This window comes from Diabrotica undecimpunctata, chromosome 7 (assembly GCF_040954645.1).
Source record: "Diabrotica undecimpunctata isolate CICGRU chromosome 7, icDiaUnde3, whole genome shotgun sequence".
Lineage (NCBI taxonomy): Eukaryota > Metazoa > Arthropoda > Insecta > Coleoptera > Chrysomelidae > Diabrotica > Diabrotica undecimpunctata.
Window position 1 is genome coordinate 13671711 of NC_092809.1, and position 16785 is coordinate 13688495.

A 16785-nucleotide genomic window follows, 5' to 3' on the forward strand; every position below is an offset into this window, starting at 1 on the left:
CAAGTCACCTAGAGCTCGATAACACGGAAAGAGTCCCACCAGAGTTCAATCCTTTTGATACCGTAGGTATCTGGGATGAGTGAATTTTCCCCTTAGAGGGAGTGTGAGCCGTATGGCTAAATCTGGAATAGATTTATTTAAGTATTTGTTATTTATTCCCACGGCATATTAAAAAAATAAGATGCTATAAAAAGATAAATTTACAACCATATTGTACTGTCATTATATCCAACTACACACAGAGCCGTTAAAATAATATAATTATAAATAAATTAAAAGTTGCTGTGTCGTTAACTGTTTAATCTTTTGACGGTAAAAATTTTAAATCAAAATTTAATTTTGTTTTGTTATTAAAATAATAATGAGAATTTTAATAGTTTACAAACTATTACTTAAAAAGTAAAGTACCTATGTACCTACTATAAAATATAGTAACGATCCAGTGCTTTATTTCTCAATTATTGTTTTTTTCAAGTTATGTCAATAAATTATCATACCACTAATGGACTAAGACATAAAAAATGGGTTAACTAGCACAGCGCCCTTGACTGAAAGCTATGTCCTTGAAAATCTATTTATTGTTAATATACGCACACTTATATTTTATATGTGTCCGTTGCTGCTTATGATTTCACATCAATTATATTGTTGGTCATTGTCATATTTGAGTATTGATTATCGAATAAAATATTTATGTCGAAATTGTCTGCGAAGAATTTTAGATAACGTTCGTTTGAAAGGAAGAGAATGATTATATACTTGGAATTCCGATAATGATTTAATGCAGACGATGGATGGGACTTTGTATTTATTTTTAATTATCTTCTTCTTCATTTTTTATTGTAATGAATAATTTCTTTGTGGTGTTTTAGTTTATCTGGATATTCAATATTTTAAATAGTATCTAGCGTTGACGTACACTGCATAATTTAGATTGATCCATTATGTCTTCTTTGTTTTCTTCATTTTATATTCCTAATCTTCACCATCGAACTATATCTTACAAGTTTTTATATTCGTACATGATGCTCTTTCGTATTTAACAATTATATGTTTTTCTAATTCAATATTTATCACATTTTCTATCTGATGTTTGGCTACCTCAAACTGCATATTTTTGACACTTTGGATCTGTTACAGGCTACTGCCAGATCGGCCCTCCAGTTTAGCGTTTCAGTGAACACTACACCGAGGTACTCAATCTGGTTACGGAGTTGGAGTCGGTCGCCCCAGAGTCTAAGGTTGTTTCTTCCGGCTATATTGTATGAAGTGAATCTGCTGAGACTGGGGTGTCTAAAGAGAATCATCTGAGTTTTATTAGGGTTAGGTGTTACTCTCCATCTCCCGCACAACCTGTCGACCAGGTCAAGGTGATTTTGAGCAAACCCAAGTAGTGTATTTATGTCTCGTGACGTTGTTACGAGAGCGGTTTCGTCTGCGTAGAGCAAAGTGAGGGTGTGAGTGTAACGTGGGTTTGGAAAGTCGCTGTTGTATATGGTGTATAGTATAGGTGCCGATACTGAACCCTGTGGAACACCTGCTGTAGGAGTAAAAGAATCTGAGAAATGACCTCGACGTTTATACTAACGGACCACGGAGGAAGCGGGTTGTTGTTAGTTGTTGCTCTGGAAACTATCAGGGTCTTCTAACTATAATGCCACAAATTGGTTGCATTGCTTCTGTAGTGATCCTTTCCCAAGTTAATATGCTCCTTTTCTAACTTGGCTACACCGTACTGAAGACGACCAATAGTCAGAAATACGTATATACGGTTGCCTTCCATCGATATACCATTTTTGGTTTTCTGTTTTGCGAGACGTGCCATTACTTTTTACTTACGGACACGGAACGACACAAGTGCCTGTCTTGCGTATATAATATTTGGTATTCATACGTCTTATGTTTCCTTTAATATTTCTTTAACGTGTTTTCAATCTGATACATTATTTTAAATATAATACAAAAAAAATTGAATTTGTTACAGATTTTACAAGGTTTGTCCTTCATTCATCGCCACGGATTTTTCCATCGAGATCTTAAACCGGAAAACATTCTATGTTCAGGGACAGAAATGGTGAAAATAGCAGATTTTGGATTAGTTCGGGAAATCAGATCTAGGCCACCGTACACGGACTATGTCTCCACTCGATGGTACCGAGCGCCGGAAGTCTTACTTCATTCAACTACTTATAGCAGTCCTATAGATCTTTGGGCATTAGGATGTATCGCAGCTGAAATATATACTTACCGACCGTTATTTCCAGGTACTACGGAAACGGATCAATTATATAAAATCTGTGCTCTAAGAGGTACACCTGATGAGGTGAGTAACTCCTCGAGTTGTCTGTTTCTAAGCTAGAACTTAATATTAGTAAAGTGTTAAAATGAACGAATATTTACATTATTGGTGATAACCACCTTCGTGGTTTCTTAGTTCCATGGGTTTTACTATATCAGTAATTTTCAAACGGAGTATAGACACGTTTCAGGTTTCTCAATTTATACGCTATAATCAATTTTGTTGATTTCAGAATAAGTGGCCAGAAAGTTATCAACTGGCTGGAGCTTTAGGATTTAAATTCCCTTATTTTGCCAAAACACCTGTCAGTGATGTAGTACCACAGGCTGGACCAAACGGTATTAACCTAATAGACGAATTATTAGAATGGAATCCTGGACATAGACCCACAGCTCATGGGGCACTCAAACACCAATATTTTCAGGTACCTGCATTTTTCTCAATATTTATCAATTCAATTTTATTGAAAAGAAAATTTGTGGATAAATAAATGATCGTTTTTTTAGGTTGGTCAATTTAGTGCTTTACAATCAAACCGCCAAATCCAAGCCAACAGTGCCTTACAGTCTCATTCGAATGGAATTATTCAAAAAATACCTGCACAAGCTTCTATAGATCAAGAAGATTCTCAAATGTATCCAAATCCTCAACCTCAACTTCAAATCCAAGCTAATGGTCGTTCTTTAATAAAGCAGCTATCGAACGCGAATCTTCCTCCTATGCAACCATCTGTGCAAATAAACATCCAGTCTTTGATTAAACCCATGGAACCTGCGATAGAAAAGTCTAGACTACAGGCACCGCCTATTGTATACAGTTTTGGACAATCTGATTATGGAAGCAAATATCTACCATCTGTTTTTAATACTATGAATAATATGGGTAATAGTAGAGTAGTTCTGCCTAATAAAAAAATCACATGGGGTATGGAAACTAATTTTGAATACGAAGATGATTTTGCTGATATATTAGGGTAAGTATTAGGGTGACATATATTAGTATTATTTAGTATAAATTCTTCTGTGTGACTACAGTTTTCTACTTCTTAGAGAAGGACACTGAAGATGTAACGTCTAAGGAATTCTTTTGCGTATATTGATATTTCTTAATGACCGAACGTCCAGTGGTTTGTCCTGCAAGAAGCTTCTTCCGGCAGGACAGTTGTACAGAGGTTATGTCCTGCCAGAAGAAATTAACGATTTTTATATGACCTGTCCTTCCAGTAGGACTGGTGTACCCTCCGATGGTGGCACCTGTGCTAGAGGACACCGTCAGGCAGATCTGTAACTTAGATAAAAACACATCTCCTGGCCCTGATGGCATTCACACAAGATGCCTTTTAAAAAACTCCCAGAGAGTATTATCCCGCTGCTTACAAACATAATCAATGCATGCCTCCTATTTAACTACTTTCCTACTTGTAGAATTCCTAGACGCACATCTTCTCATCCGCAAATTCCAATTTGAATTTACAGCTGAACACTCCGCACAAAATGCATTGATTGAAGCAGCAAATAGATACGCCATAGACATCTTCCTTGATGTCCAGAAGGCCTTCGATCAGGTTTGGCACACAGGACTGATAGAAAAGCTCCGCCGTACTAAACTGCCTATCCCCTTCGTAAAAATATCCACTCCTATCTCTTCAATTGAACAATCCGTGTCAAAGTCGCTAACACGCTGTTAACACCATTCACTCCACAAGCTGGAATCCCCCAACACTCAATTCTAGCACCAAAATTATATACAGTCTACAACAGTAACACACCCCACCCGTTGACTAGATCAGAGTCAATATTATTATTTGCTGACGATACTGCGCTCCTCTTTGCTGGAACACACTGGGACGCTGAGGCATTCGTCTTTGTTTTACAGAGCACAGCACCAGTTGAACAGAATTATCAGGTGGTGCAATAAATGGAGAGTCACACTCAATCCCTCCAAAGCTCAATTAATTTTATTCAAATCCCCTCACAGCCGCGATGCTGGGAGGAACCAGTTAGTCCTCTTCAAGGAGAAATTCTTGATTATAGAAACTTGGTATCCTACTTGGTAGTTCATTTTAACTAACTAACAAATAAAACTCTCTCTTGCACACCTACAAGACTTTCATTAGACCTATCGTCGAATACAAGGAGTGTGTCTACGCGTTACTAAATCCTCGCCAAACCAACGCCATTATGGCAACAGAGAGGAAAATTCTCAGAAAAAGCATGAGGACACGCGCAGCTTATGCATCAGCACTTATTCACCAAATTGCGAATATAACATCAATAAAGGACAGAGTCCGATCTCTCAACAAAAGATACGCCCCCCACACTATAGCTGGCTCCATCAACGAAGCTAAGCAAACTCTAAGGAAACCCTGTCACCGTCGAGGGGACATACTCACCAGGTTCCCCTTCTTAAAGAAGCATAAGCCTAAACAAGGTTTTAACCTTCAGATTCGATTCTTATGCAACTTATCGTATTCATTGACATATTATCTACCTTTTAATTTTCTTCGCTCTTCCATCATCCACAATATTTCTTTTATAATCCTTTTATAATATGTTGACTTTTTTTACTAGTTACAACCAAGCTATTATAAAGCTACATCAATAAGTCGCATACTTATATGACAGTTTTCTAATAAATTCTGTATATACACAATTTTTTGTAATATGTATTATATTTTACTTATGAAATTTTGTTTTGTCCAAGAAGTAAAATCAAGCTGCCTCCTGCGGATAAAAAGAAAGAACACAGTAAGGTAAACTTAAGTCAATTTAACCTACAAGATATTCTGGAACCTTTGGCCAAAGCTAGTGCAGGTACAATTAGGAACCAATATTTGAATGTACCTAAATACATGAACGGACAGTCGACTGTGCGACGAGACTCAAACATTAGTTTATTTTCGAATTTTTCGAATAGTGGAAGAAACAGTGGGATGCAGAACAAACAAGCAAGTAAGTGGCAATGGTAAGATAAAACAAATATTTTTATTTTGTATTTGTGTTTTTTATCTTTATGTAATAAAACATTTGGCAATCCAAGGAGAAACCATATAATATTCTGAAGAATTATAAAATGTATTAGAAAAACAGAAATACTTTAGTTTATAGGACAATATAAGAGACAAAAGTGTTAGGTTTTTGCAAAGAATTGTTTTTTTTGCCATACGTGGCGGTCCGATAAGTATTGAGTCTCACTTCCCGATGGCGTCACTATCGCAAGAGAAATCTAGTATCGTCATTGATTAAAAACTACTACACTAATAACAAAGTATTCTAACTCTAATTTCTTTGGTATAATCGTTTGTTTCATTAATGTTTGCCCCTAAATAGTTATAATTCTGAACTCGTTCTATTGTCTTATTATTTACGTGTAGATTGATGTATCTAATATTTTTCTTTGATATACTAACCATGAATTCTTCACTCGCTGCAGCAACCTTATCTAAAATTCTTTGTAGATCTGTAATATTTTCTGCTATTAGTATTGTATCATCAGAGTATCTAATTTCACGTATGGGTAGGCCATTTATTTTTATGCCTGCTACTTCATCTTCTAATGCTTTTTTGAATACTTCCTCTGAGTAAACATTAAACAGTGATGGCGACAAGACACAGCCCTGTCTAACACTTCTTTTGATTTTTATTTAATTAGTTTTTAAATTATTTATTCTTATGATAGCTTCTTGTTCATAATACAGATTATTTAGTATTCTTATATCCCGTGTGTAGATGTTCTTTGTCCTCAGTAGTTTTATTAGCGGATTATCTTTCACTGTATCGAATGCCTTGTTATAATCTATGAAGCAGACATAGATGTCCTGGTTTACATCTAAACACGTCTGTACATCTAAACATTATAAAATTGTTAACTTTTTTAATTTTTAGTTTTTTTATTTAGCAGTTTAATCATTTATTTTTTTTTTAATCCTAATTCTATCTTCCAGTATAAAATTTCTATAATGCACTTCGAAATATGTGACGAATCGCCTCGTTACTGGACGAATTGCTGTTGATATTATTATGCTTAGCTTGCAAGGTTCCGCTTTGCTGCACCGAATGTGTTTTATAAAAAACACGCATATTTTATACAACGTGTGCTTTATATTTCTAATTACTCTAATAAAATTTGGTAAACAACTATTTAATTTATCAAAATATTTATTCTTAAATCGGTGTATTGATCTCAATATTCCTAGTATATATACTTATTGTATATGTCACAAACGTAACTGGGAATAGGATTTAATAAATCAAAGATAATGTTCAAGACAATAAGATATCCCTCCCACCCATATTTTCGACTACGGGGTGGACAGAAGTTCGTTGGCGCCATCTACCTTGGATAGCAAAAATTAGAAACCACTGTGTGTCTTTGAAATACGTACCATCGCCAAAATTTTAAATACCTCTAACCTTTCTGAAACAAATTTCTGTAATTCGCATTTAAAAGATATGAATGACATCCTTTCCAACTAAATGTTTGTTCTCCTACCTATACCATCACATGTTTCATCCTATTGGGGTTCATCAGATAAGTGTTAGATTATTTATTTTTTTCTACAGTTACTCTTACTGATTTTAAAGGAATATTAATTTATGAAATAGCCTTATATAATATCCTCAGACATGCAGAGCAAGATATTTTTATATTGAAGAACATAAATGTATAAAAAGATAAAGCATTTTTATTAGTAACTTTTTAAAAAATCGTTTTGCTTTTAATAATATTTTAGGTTTTTCTAGGTAAATTGGACTTACAGCCAATGTGGACTGATTTTGGTGATTTAAGTTCTGCAAAAAGAAGATTTGGAAACATAAAAATATCAAATACAAATGGCTATGATTTGACAGCCAAATGATTTTTGGAAGTTATAAATTAAAAAAAAATGTGGTGTAACAAAAGAACGTTTATGGATTCCAATCTGTGATAGTCATTTATTTTTATAAGTAGATGTCACATTTTTAATGTTAATATAATGATAATACTAATTATAACACAATAAATTATATATGTTTCATGGTAAGCTTTTTATTTTAATAAATTTTAAATTGATTCCTAATTCTATTCCCAATACATACATTCTCTTCGCATTTTGAGTAGGTATAATATAAGTAGGTATTATACATAATTATCCACATAGAAATCGCCAGTCAAAAATTTTTGCCGATATTAGATAGCATGGAAAACAAAATTGAGCAATGAGAGGAATACATAGAGGATACAAGTATGAACGAACCAATAGCCGGTAAGAACCAGCAAAGCAGTGTGATATTATTCCCAAGATATCAGAATTCATAAATAATATTACTAATTCTTGTATTGCGTTATTATTTAATTGCAATTGTTTTCAACTTACTGTTTGTCAGCGAATGACAGATACGCTACTCCACACTGGTACCGGTGGGCCAAACAAATTTATGATTTTAACTTTTACCGTTAAAGCGTATCTTATACTTAGTTCAAAAAGGTACATCACACGCATGTCAATTATTTCTCAGAACAGAAGTGTGTTCTGTGTTTACCAACGCTAAAGTGTATCTTACACGAACCTCAAAAGGGTACCTCACACGCATGTCAACTATTTCACAGAACAAATTTTTTGATTACCAACGCTAAAGGGTATCTTACACATAGTTCAAAAGTGTATTTTATGATTAGAAAAGAGAAGAAGAATATTGTCACTGAATATTTTAATTGATATGTTTGTCTACAAATGTAAAAATATAAGACACCCTTTTTAACTACATGCTTTTTAGAACTACGTGTATCCTTTAGCGTTGGTAATCATAGATTTGTTCTAGAAATAATTGACATGTGTATGAGAAACCCTTTTGAAGTACGTGTAAGATACGCTTTAGCGTTGGTAACCACAGAACATAAATCTGTTCTGAGAAATAATTGACATGCGTGTGAGGCACTCTTTTGAAGTATGTGTAAAATACCCTTTAGAACAACATGTAAGATAACCTTTAGAACTACGTGTAAAATACCCTTTAGCGGCGATAATCATAGAACAGATTTGTTTGAACAAATGACATTATGTTTTCTTTAAATCAAAATATAAAGAGTGGAATTCCCATAGAAATGACATTAAACAACAAGCTTTATACACCTTTTGATACTGCAAATGCCTTTGCTAAATATTTTGCGTTAATATATGGTACATCTGACTGCAAACATTGTCATTCTCGTATAAGTGTGATTCATTTACCTTTTTAAATATATCACAATCACAGAATTGGATGTTATAGATATGGCGAAAGTGAACCCATCCATCTACTCCACCCTATATCATATCTCGTCTCTTGTTTCTTACATATCTCTGGCTCTCTGGTTGTTACTTATATTCGAAACCAAGATGAGCGCTATTTTACAACTTATTATTTTCATTGATTTCGAGCTATCAGTACCACAGAATAATAAAAAAATTACAAAATAATTGTTATTTATTCTGTGTCAGTACTGAGTTAAATAATAAACAAACGTGATAAGGTTTAAATGAAAACGGTAAAATAATAAACATTAAATTTGTTACTTTTTTAAGTAACATAAGTAACATGAGACAACATAATATTAAATTATACCAAGAATTAATAGCAGGACAAATCCTTTCCAAATACATAAAACTTCAATTTGTATTCATCATTCTAAAACTCTAATAATTTTTGTGTTTTTTCTTTATTTTCTTTGTTTTATTACTTTGGTAAATTGTAATTAGTTGAAAGTGAAAATAAATAAAACGTTACATAATTAAAATAATTTCAATCTGAGCTTATTTAACGCACTCAAAATAAGTGTTCATATTATGTAAGATCATCGAAACGGATACTTAAAAATCACGTGAATTCCCATCTCTATTACTTGGAGTAACCTTCTGACTTTTATGATTCTTTTTAGGTTAACCATTTTTAAATATTTTTATTTAAAAAATGTATAATGTTAAAGGGCCCAGTAAGTTCGTAGCAAAGACAACTAGAAGAGGTATGAATGCAAATTTATGAAAAATAATCCTTTAAACGCCATTTCAAATCAACATTTACAATTTCAGGTCTCCCACAAACTATAGACAATTTAAGAGAATTTAATAAAAGGGTCCCAGAAAGTGAAGAAAACGACTATACAAAGTGAGTTTGATGTAAACATTTAAAGCAACGATTTTTAAAACCTTGCCATTTTTTATAAATTGTAAATATCAAGTGTTAAACTTTGTACTTTTAAAAGTGACAAATGAGTATAATCTACATATTTTTCTAATGTTTTAATACACAAATTGCCTTTTTTTCACAAAGTTTAAAAAGTAATTGTGTCTTTCCCTTTTGCCTTTGTATTTGATTATGTTGCTATTATTGAAATTTGTGTTGTGAAAATAATATTTATCATTTTCCATTAGTTTTATTTACTCTATTTTGTGTTTTCGATCCATCAGTTTATTTCTTATATTCCCCATTTCGTTTTATGGCCTCATTTCATTTAATAATATTCAATTGTATATCACAAGTTTGTTTTTTAATTTTATATTTTATGGATTAACAGTGGTTTTACTTATATTAATGTCATTATATGACTGATATATCAGTTTACTGCACTATTTTTAATTTACCTTAATGTTAATTAATGTTAAAACTTATTTTGATAATTTTATAGTGGCCCAAAACCAGTATTTCACAAAAAGTCAGCTACCTCTAGTCCAAAACACAAGAATCTTACACCCCAGCATGAGGAAATTATAAATTTTATTCATGAGTGTAAGTTTTAAACATTTATATCTTTATACAATATAATGATTGTTTAATTTTAGCATGGAATTCAGTGTGTGCAGAATTTGATCAGGAAAACTCAGAATTAAATGAAGGTAAATATTGGGAAAACATTTTTTAGTGTTATCTGAATAAGTTCATGCTTAATTTTAAAAGATCATTGTCCTCGAATGAAAGTTATCATTAGCTAATTATAATCCAATAAGAGATATTTTATTGCACTATAGAATGTCAATATGTCACTTCTACTGTAGGTAGAGTGCTGTAGTGTAGATAACAAAACTAACAACCCACTGCTACATTCCTACATCTACAGAAATTAAGTAAGATGTAATTTACAATCAATCCGAGATAGATATTGTGTTAATTACATTTTATAATTGATACTGTAAATCCATTAATATTGGGAATTTTTCCCTGGCAAGTACAACCAACTATGTTTAGTTGTTTTAGTTAATTATTTAAAAAGGTGAAATATGCATTATTTCACAAAAAAGAATATTCATATATAAGTAAATCCCATATAAGTTGTCATTAAAATTATTTAATTACAAATCATGCGGCCTCTCTAGCTAGTTATTGTAAGTGTGATACAAGGAAGATCAAACCATTGATTCATCTTGAAGAAGAGATTTGACAAAAGAAGAGTATAGAGTTTTAGATGTATTTTTAAGAAAGAACAACACTTTTAACACTGTTCTGAAGCTAGTTTCTTGTGGCATTTTAAAGTAATTACTATTTAAATGGGAATAAGCCACAATTAATAATAATAATAATAATAAGTTCAGTGGAGAAAATATCTCACTGTTTACCAACCTACTAAAAGGAAGAATACAGAGTATTATGTAAACTTGAATTGGAAAAGTCTATTAAAATTGAACAAAATATAAGCAAAAGGCTATAAAAACTTTAAAAAATGATGACTCCATAATCATCCTACCAGCAGACAAGGGGAATGCAACTGTGATAATGGATAAAATTCAGTATGAAAACAAAATCAAAGGTCTAATAATAAACAGACCTTATACAAAATTACCAAAGGATCCAACAAAGTCTTTGGAAAACAGAGTGTATAGAACTTTATTCAAGTTTAAAGATTGTTTAACAAGTTATCAAAGAAGATTAATTACACCTCATTACAGTAAGACTCCTCATTTTTATGGAGTACCGAAAGTTTATAAAACGAATATACTACTTAGACCCATTTGTAGTATGATGAATTCTCCTTGAAGTGAACTATAAAATTTTTATTAAATATACAACCATTTGCAAATAAGAATGACACATTTATAAAAAAATACACAACATTTTTTAAATAAATTATCAAATATTGAATTTAATTCAAATAATATTTTGGTAAGTTTTGACATAAATAGTTTATTTACTAATGTGCCATTAGATAAGACTTTAAATATAGTCAAGACAAAATTAGAAAGTGATATATTGCAACTTACTAGAACAAGACTAAACATATCAGCTATAATGGAGTTATTAACATTACATACTGATAATACATATTTTCAATTAAATAATGAATTCTATAAACAAAATTTTGGTCTAGCAATGGGCTCTAGTTTATCTCCATTATTAGCTGATATATTTATGGAAGATTTTGAAACAAATAGTATTTCTAAACAAAATTTAAAACCCACAGTATGGTGGAGGTATGTAGATGATGTATTCTAAATATGGCTTAATGGATCAGAGTTGTTGGACACATTCCTGAATTATATAAACGATAAAGAAGAGACATTAACATTTACCATGGAAAAGGAATATAATAACACACTACCTTTCTTGGATGTTTTAATCTCTAAGATCGATACTGGATATGAGACTCAATTGTATAGAAAGCCAACACACACCAGCAGATATTTAAATTTCAAATCAAATCAGAATATTAATATTAAAAAGGGAATCATTAAATCCTTATACGATAGAGTCAAAATTGCTTGTTCTAACAAAAATTCGTTCTTGGAGGAAAAACATTTGTTAACATCTGTTTTATTAAAAAATGATTATACTTTATAGTTTATAAATAAGGAATTTTCAACAATCGACCAAATAGAACAGAACAACTTGAAACGAGATCCTAAAGCATACACAAGGAATAATACGAGGAAAATAATAATACCATACATAAAAGGATTATCAGAAAAACTTAAAAGGATAGGAAATAAATTCAACATCATTCAAAACAACAAACACATTGAGATCTATTTTGTCTAAAACCAAACCTAACAATGAGCAAGAAAGGACAAAGAATTGTATTTATAAAATAACTTGTGAATGCGATCAGTTTTATTTAGGTGAAACATCAAGGCCATTAAATGTTAGAATAAGTGAACATCAATCTTATATTAAAAATAGGAGAATTTGATAGATCTCAAATATGTAAACACGCATGGGATAATGAACATAGGGTTCAGCGGAACGATTCAAGCATAGTCCTAAAAGAAATGGATGGTAAAAAGAGGAAAATCAAAGAAGCGGCCCTAATTATACTAAATCAGACCAATTGTGTCGCAAATTCCTCGGCAGAATGTAGTAGGATCTGGTTGCCCATATTAAAAGAGAAAGTTATTAAAAGGAAAATACCAGTATTAGTAAGTCAGTAACATATCGAGGATACATCATTTATGTTTTTTGTAATAACAAATAGACAAAATTAGAGTTTGGTGTTTATTGAAAGTAAACTAAATGTCAGACCAAATACTTACCATGTTGGGATAGTATTATGAGGTTTTTTTCCTGGTTTTTCCCTCATTATTTACTATATAATCACCAACTGACAGAGAATTTTACTGTCATCATGGCATGTGGTTGTCTTTTTTACATGGTATGATTTTTTCTGACGGATATTCTCAAGTTAAAGTTGATTTCATGTAATCGAATGAACTATCTTACAAGTAAAGTCGTTCCAGGAACGCAACTCAACAATATTGGCAATATCATTTTAAAGTCGTCTACTTTAAAATGTATAATGTATGTCTGAATTTTCAATATAAATGAGTCAGATAAAATTAAATTATTAGAAGAATTTTTTCACCAAGTAACAAAAAAACAAAATTTGTTTAATTTACTAATGTTTGTATTTTGAGAACGATTTCCGAAGTGGAAATTGAAACGTCAATAAACTTACTTTAACCTTTAATTGTGGCTTATTCCCATTTAAATAGTAATTAATTTTAACACATTTTTTTTACAAAGCATCATTATTTCTCACACACATACCCTCACAATCTGCTTTCAAAAGTGTATTCTCTTAGACAAAAAAACCCAGATCATAAATTGTGACCACATATCTTAGATTTGTGTGATTAACAATATAATCAGATGAAATAAGACGATGAATGGGAGTTAAAGGCTGAATAACAATAGATGTGGAGAGAAAGCAATTCATATGGTACGGACATGTCTAGACGCCTAACTCCTTCACCTCTTGAAGTCTTCCCTTTTATTTACTCACCACTGGCAGTTGAAAAGGTGGGCGGGAGCGTCCTACACCCGATAAAACAGCACAATTCGCCAATGTTGATTTGTCTATCCTATTTGTGAAGGTGCCAAAACTACCATGTCCGGTCAGAAACTGCGTCAGGAAATAGTCTAGTGTCCTGAACTTACATTCCCACCACTGCCTCAGATCAGGAATAAGCTTCTTCGTCCAACTTGCCTTTCCACTATTACTAGTCCTTTCCCTCTGCCACTCTATCGTTCTCTCTCTCTTCCTCATGTATATTTTCATTCTACCTCCTCTCATACACCCTCGCTCGCTCTTAGCACAACAAGACGATCGGTATCAATGACATACAGAGCCTCATTTGAGGCTGTACTGTAGGTGCTAGATACCCTAAGGAGCAAACACCTTTGCTAAGTGTCCAACAACCAGCTAGGTCATCACCGACAACTCCATTTAGCACCCTTCTTTTACCTAATATTTTATATCATAAAAATTATATGTTATTAAATTGGTTTGTCTTTTTTTTTAGGTGAGTCCTCGACAATATGTTACTATGAGGAAGAACCTTGCCTCTCCCTTGAAAACTTTAGACCCTTTGACTTGGAATCATGGTGGGGGAAGAGGCTTTTTGCTTATGTAACGAATCCAGAAACGCAGCAAAATTAGACTTATTATCAGTTTCTTTACAGGTATATTTACACAAAGACATCATATTTTAGATTTTTTTTATTTATTAGACCTTTGTTACCATTTTATGCAGTTGTTTTATTTGCATGTTATTTGTTAAAATAAAAAATTTAAACGAATCCTTTGGTTTTATTATTTTTGACTATTTTGATCAATCAAGTTCTCCAAATTTGAAACTGTTCAAGGCATGTATCTATTAGATCAACTATGATTTACGGAATTTAGGGAATAAGGGACATTAGACATAGTGGAGTATGGAAGAAAGTGATACAACCATGTGCGAAGAATGTATGAAAACTTTAAAAATAAAACTCTGCTTTATAAACTTTAGAAAATGCGGAGTAATTGTTTCTTAAACCATAGTATACATATTCATGCTCGATTTGATTGAGAACAGGAGATTGCGCTCGTCGATTCATCGGAGAACATCGATTTACCAAGAGAATTTTATTATTTATTACGAGATTTATCTACTTGTGCAGTAGAAAAAAATGTTTCGTACAAGAAATGTAGCTGAGATAATTTAGAGAAACAAAAGAAAAATGTTGGTTAGCACTTCTTCTGTAGAATGAACCGTTCTCTCAGAAGCAACCGGCAAATTTTGAATGTCCGGTATATACAAGCTATACGCTCCCGAAGAAGCAGAAGCTGTTTTCACTTAAAGATCCTTTTTGTATGGGGGATCATCCCATTCTGGGTTTGGTTTTACAGTTTCTGGTGTGACTTCGCTGTTTCCATTACTTTCCTCTATTCTTCTCTATCTCTTTGATTGTCCTTTCTATATTTCTAATTTCCATACTCTAAGTCTTTTTCCACTTGTTGTCTCCAAGTCAGTTTAAGTTTGTCTCTGGTTCTTTTACCTGGTGGTATCCATTCCGTTATAACTCTTAGCCGATTGCTCTTCTCTCTTCTCATTATCTGTCCATACCACCTAATTCTCTGTGCTTGTATTGCTCTTACTATGTTACCTTGGCACCTATATTCTTGTATTTCGGTATTCTGTCATCGAATGCCATAGTCTGTGGACTAGTACGCATTTCGTTGCGCATCGCCCCGCCTCGAATTTTCCCATTGGCTCTTGACCTGGAAATCCCTATTTATCGCTCGAACAGCGCATATAAATATTGGCGATTTTCAGGTCAGCCAAGTCAGTCCCTCACGGGCTCTCCGAGAGCTTAGTGCTCTCGGGGCTCTGCTTCCTGCATTTATTTTCCATACTCTGTGGCTGAGAATTGTTTCAACTTAACTTGGTGTTTTATTTCGACGAAGAAATCGTCATGTAAGAAATATCTTACCTTTTTCAAGGCAAGACACCGAAGATAAATATTTTCCAAGTCCATAACCCGAAAATGGACTTAAGTAGAAGTAGATATTCGAAGCCCTCTACAGAGCACACGGAGACAACAGAAGGTGGTTAGACCCTTATTTGTTCCCCCGAGGTGACAATTCATCCATTGTCTTGCATCCTCTTCATCTTCCCTCTTTGGTATAAATAATCTTCCTCTCAAAAACTTTCAGTCGCACTTATGGTCATTTTGTAGTTTTTAAATTTTTTGTTTCGGCTTATCCTCTTATCTTTAAACATTTTTTTATTTCTATAGACCACTGCATTTCCAGCTTGAATTCTTCTTTTCATCTCTACATTTTCATTCCTTCTGTTGACTAATACTCCCAAATATTTGAACGTTTCAACCTCTTCGAAGCCGTGTGCGTCTATTGTCAGTTCAGTCATTGCTGTCTTCTTTTTCTTGCTTACGTTCATATATTGTTTTATTTTTATTTATTTCCAGTCCTTTTGTCAGTTTTTGCTTCGTTTTCTATTACTTGGAAGGTTTTCTTTATTGTACTTTTATCTGTTGCTATGATTATGTCGTCCACATACAAGGTTAGTAGATGTTAAGTAGGTTGTCTCGTAACTATAGACCAATCAAATGCTCGCTTTTTAAAGGTGGGAATACGTCACCCATACGACACTTTTAAAATTGCCATAAGCTTCAATGCTAATAAAAGGTTCAAAAACTTAGGTTTTGCAATATATTTTGGGATTTTCTTGGGTATAGGGATGTTAAGTGGTTCTTATATTAGTAATTATATCAATTTTTTTTTAAATCAATAGTCTGTCGGGGCCAACCATCTCGAAGGCCGTCGAGATGGTTGCTGGCCCATTGCCTAGCGGAAAAGTATCGAGATTTAAAAGCTAAGCGAGTGCTCACTGCAGAAGGTGAGTAGATCAAAGAGAATCACTTGTATCGTGATTCTGACGGAAGGTCGTCGAGATGGTTGCTGGCCCATTACCTAGCGGAAAACCATCGAGCTTTAAAAGCTAAGCGAGTTCTCAATGCAGAAGGTGAGTAGATCAAAGAGAATCACTTGTAGCGTGATTTTGACGGAAGGCTGTCGAGATGGTTGCTAGCCTATTGCCTAGCGGAAACCCATCGAGCTTTAAAAGCTAAGCGAGTTCTCACTGCAGAAGGTAAGTAGATCAAAGAGAATCACATCCGATCTCCAGAGAACTCCTTTATAGTTCCAAAATTCCTTATTTTATTTAATTTGTCGATACGTTTGCCTTATATCGCAAATGA

The 16785-nt window shown here is 33.0% G+C and overlaps 2 protein-coding genes across 8 annotated transcripts in view; both read left to right on the forward strand.

Annotated features, from left to right (window-relative positions):
• Positions 1–7316, forward strand: part of LOC140444990 (serine/threonine-protein kinase dyf-5-like) — a 43238-nt gene extending 35922 nt beyond the window's left edge. For 3 of the 7 annotated variants that reach the window (XM_072536750.1, XM_072536751.1, XM_072536749.1), the window contains exons 4-8: positions 1985–2323; positions 2532–2723; positions 2806–3272; positions 5003–5250; positions 7042–7316. In XM_072536750.1, coding sequence (XP_072392851.1) covers positions 1985–2323; positions 2532–2723; positions 2806–3272; positions 5003–5250; positions 7042–7157 — 1362 coding nt within the window. In that variant the 3' untranslated portion in view covers positions 7158–7316. Of the gene's footprint in view, positions 1–1984; positions 2324–2531; positions 2724–2805; positions 3273–5002; positions 5264–7031 lie in introns of all 7 variants that reach the window. The other 4 variants (XM_072536753.1, XM_072536754.1, XM_072536755.1 and 1 more) reach the window with 4 other exon arrangements.
• Positions 7317–9128: 1812 nt separating this feature from the next.
• LOC140446185 (mapk-regulated corepressor-interacting protein 1-like) lies at positions 9129–14322 on the forward strand. The gene is made up of 5 exons (XM_072538720.1): positions 9129–9280; positions 9348–9423; positions 9944–10044; positions 10098–10151; positions 14046–14322. The coding sequence occupies exons 1-5, from the start codon at positions 9229–9231 to the stop codon at positions 14180–14182; spliced, it is 420 nt and encodes a 139-aa protein (XP_072394821.1). The 5' UTR covers positions 9129–9228; the 3' UTR covers positions 14183–14322.
• The last annotated feature ends 2463 nt before the right edge of the window (positions 14323–16785 follow it).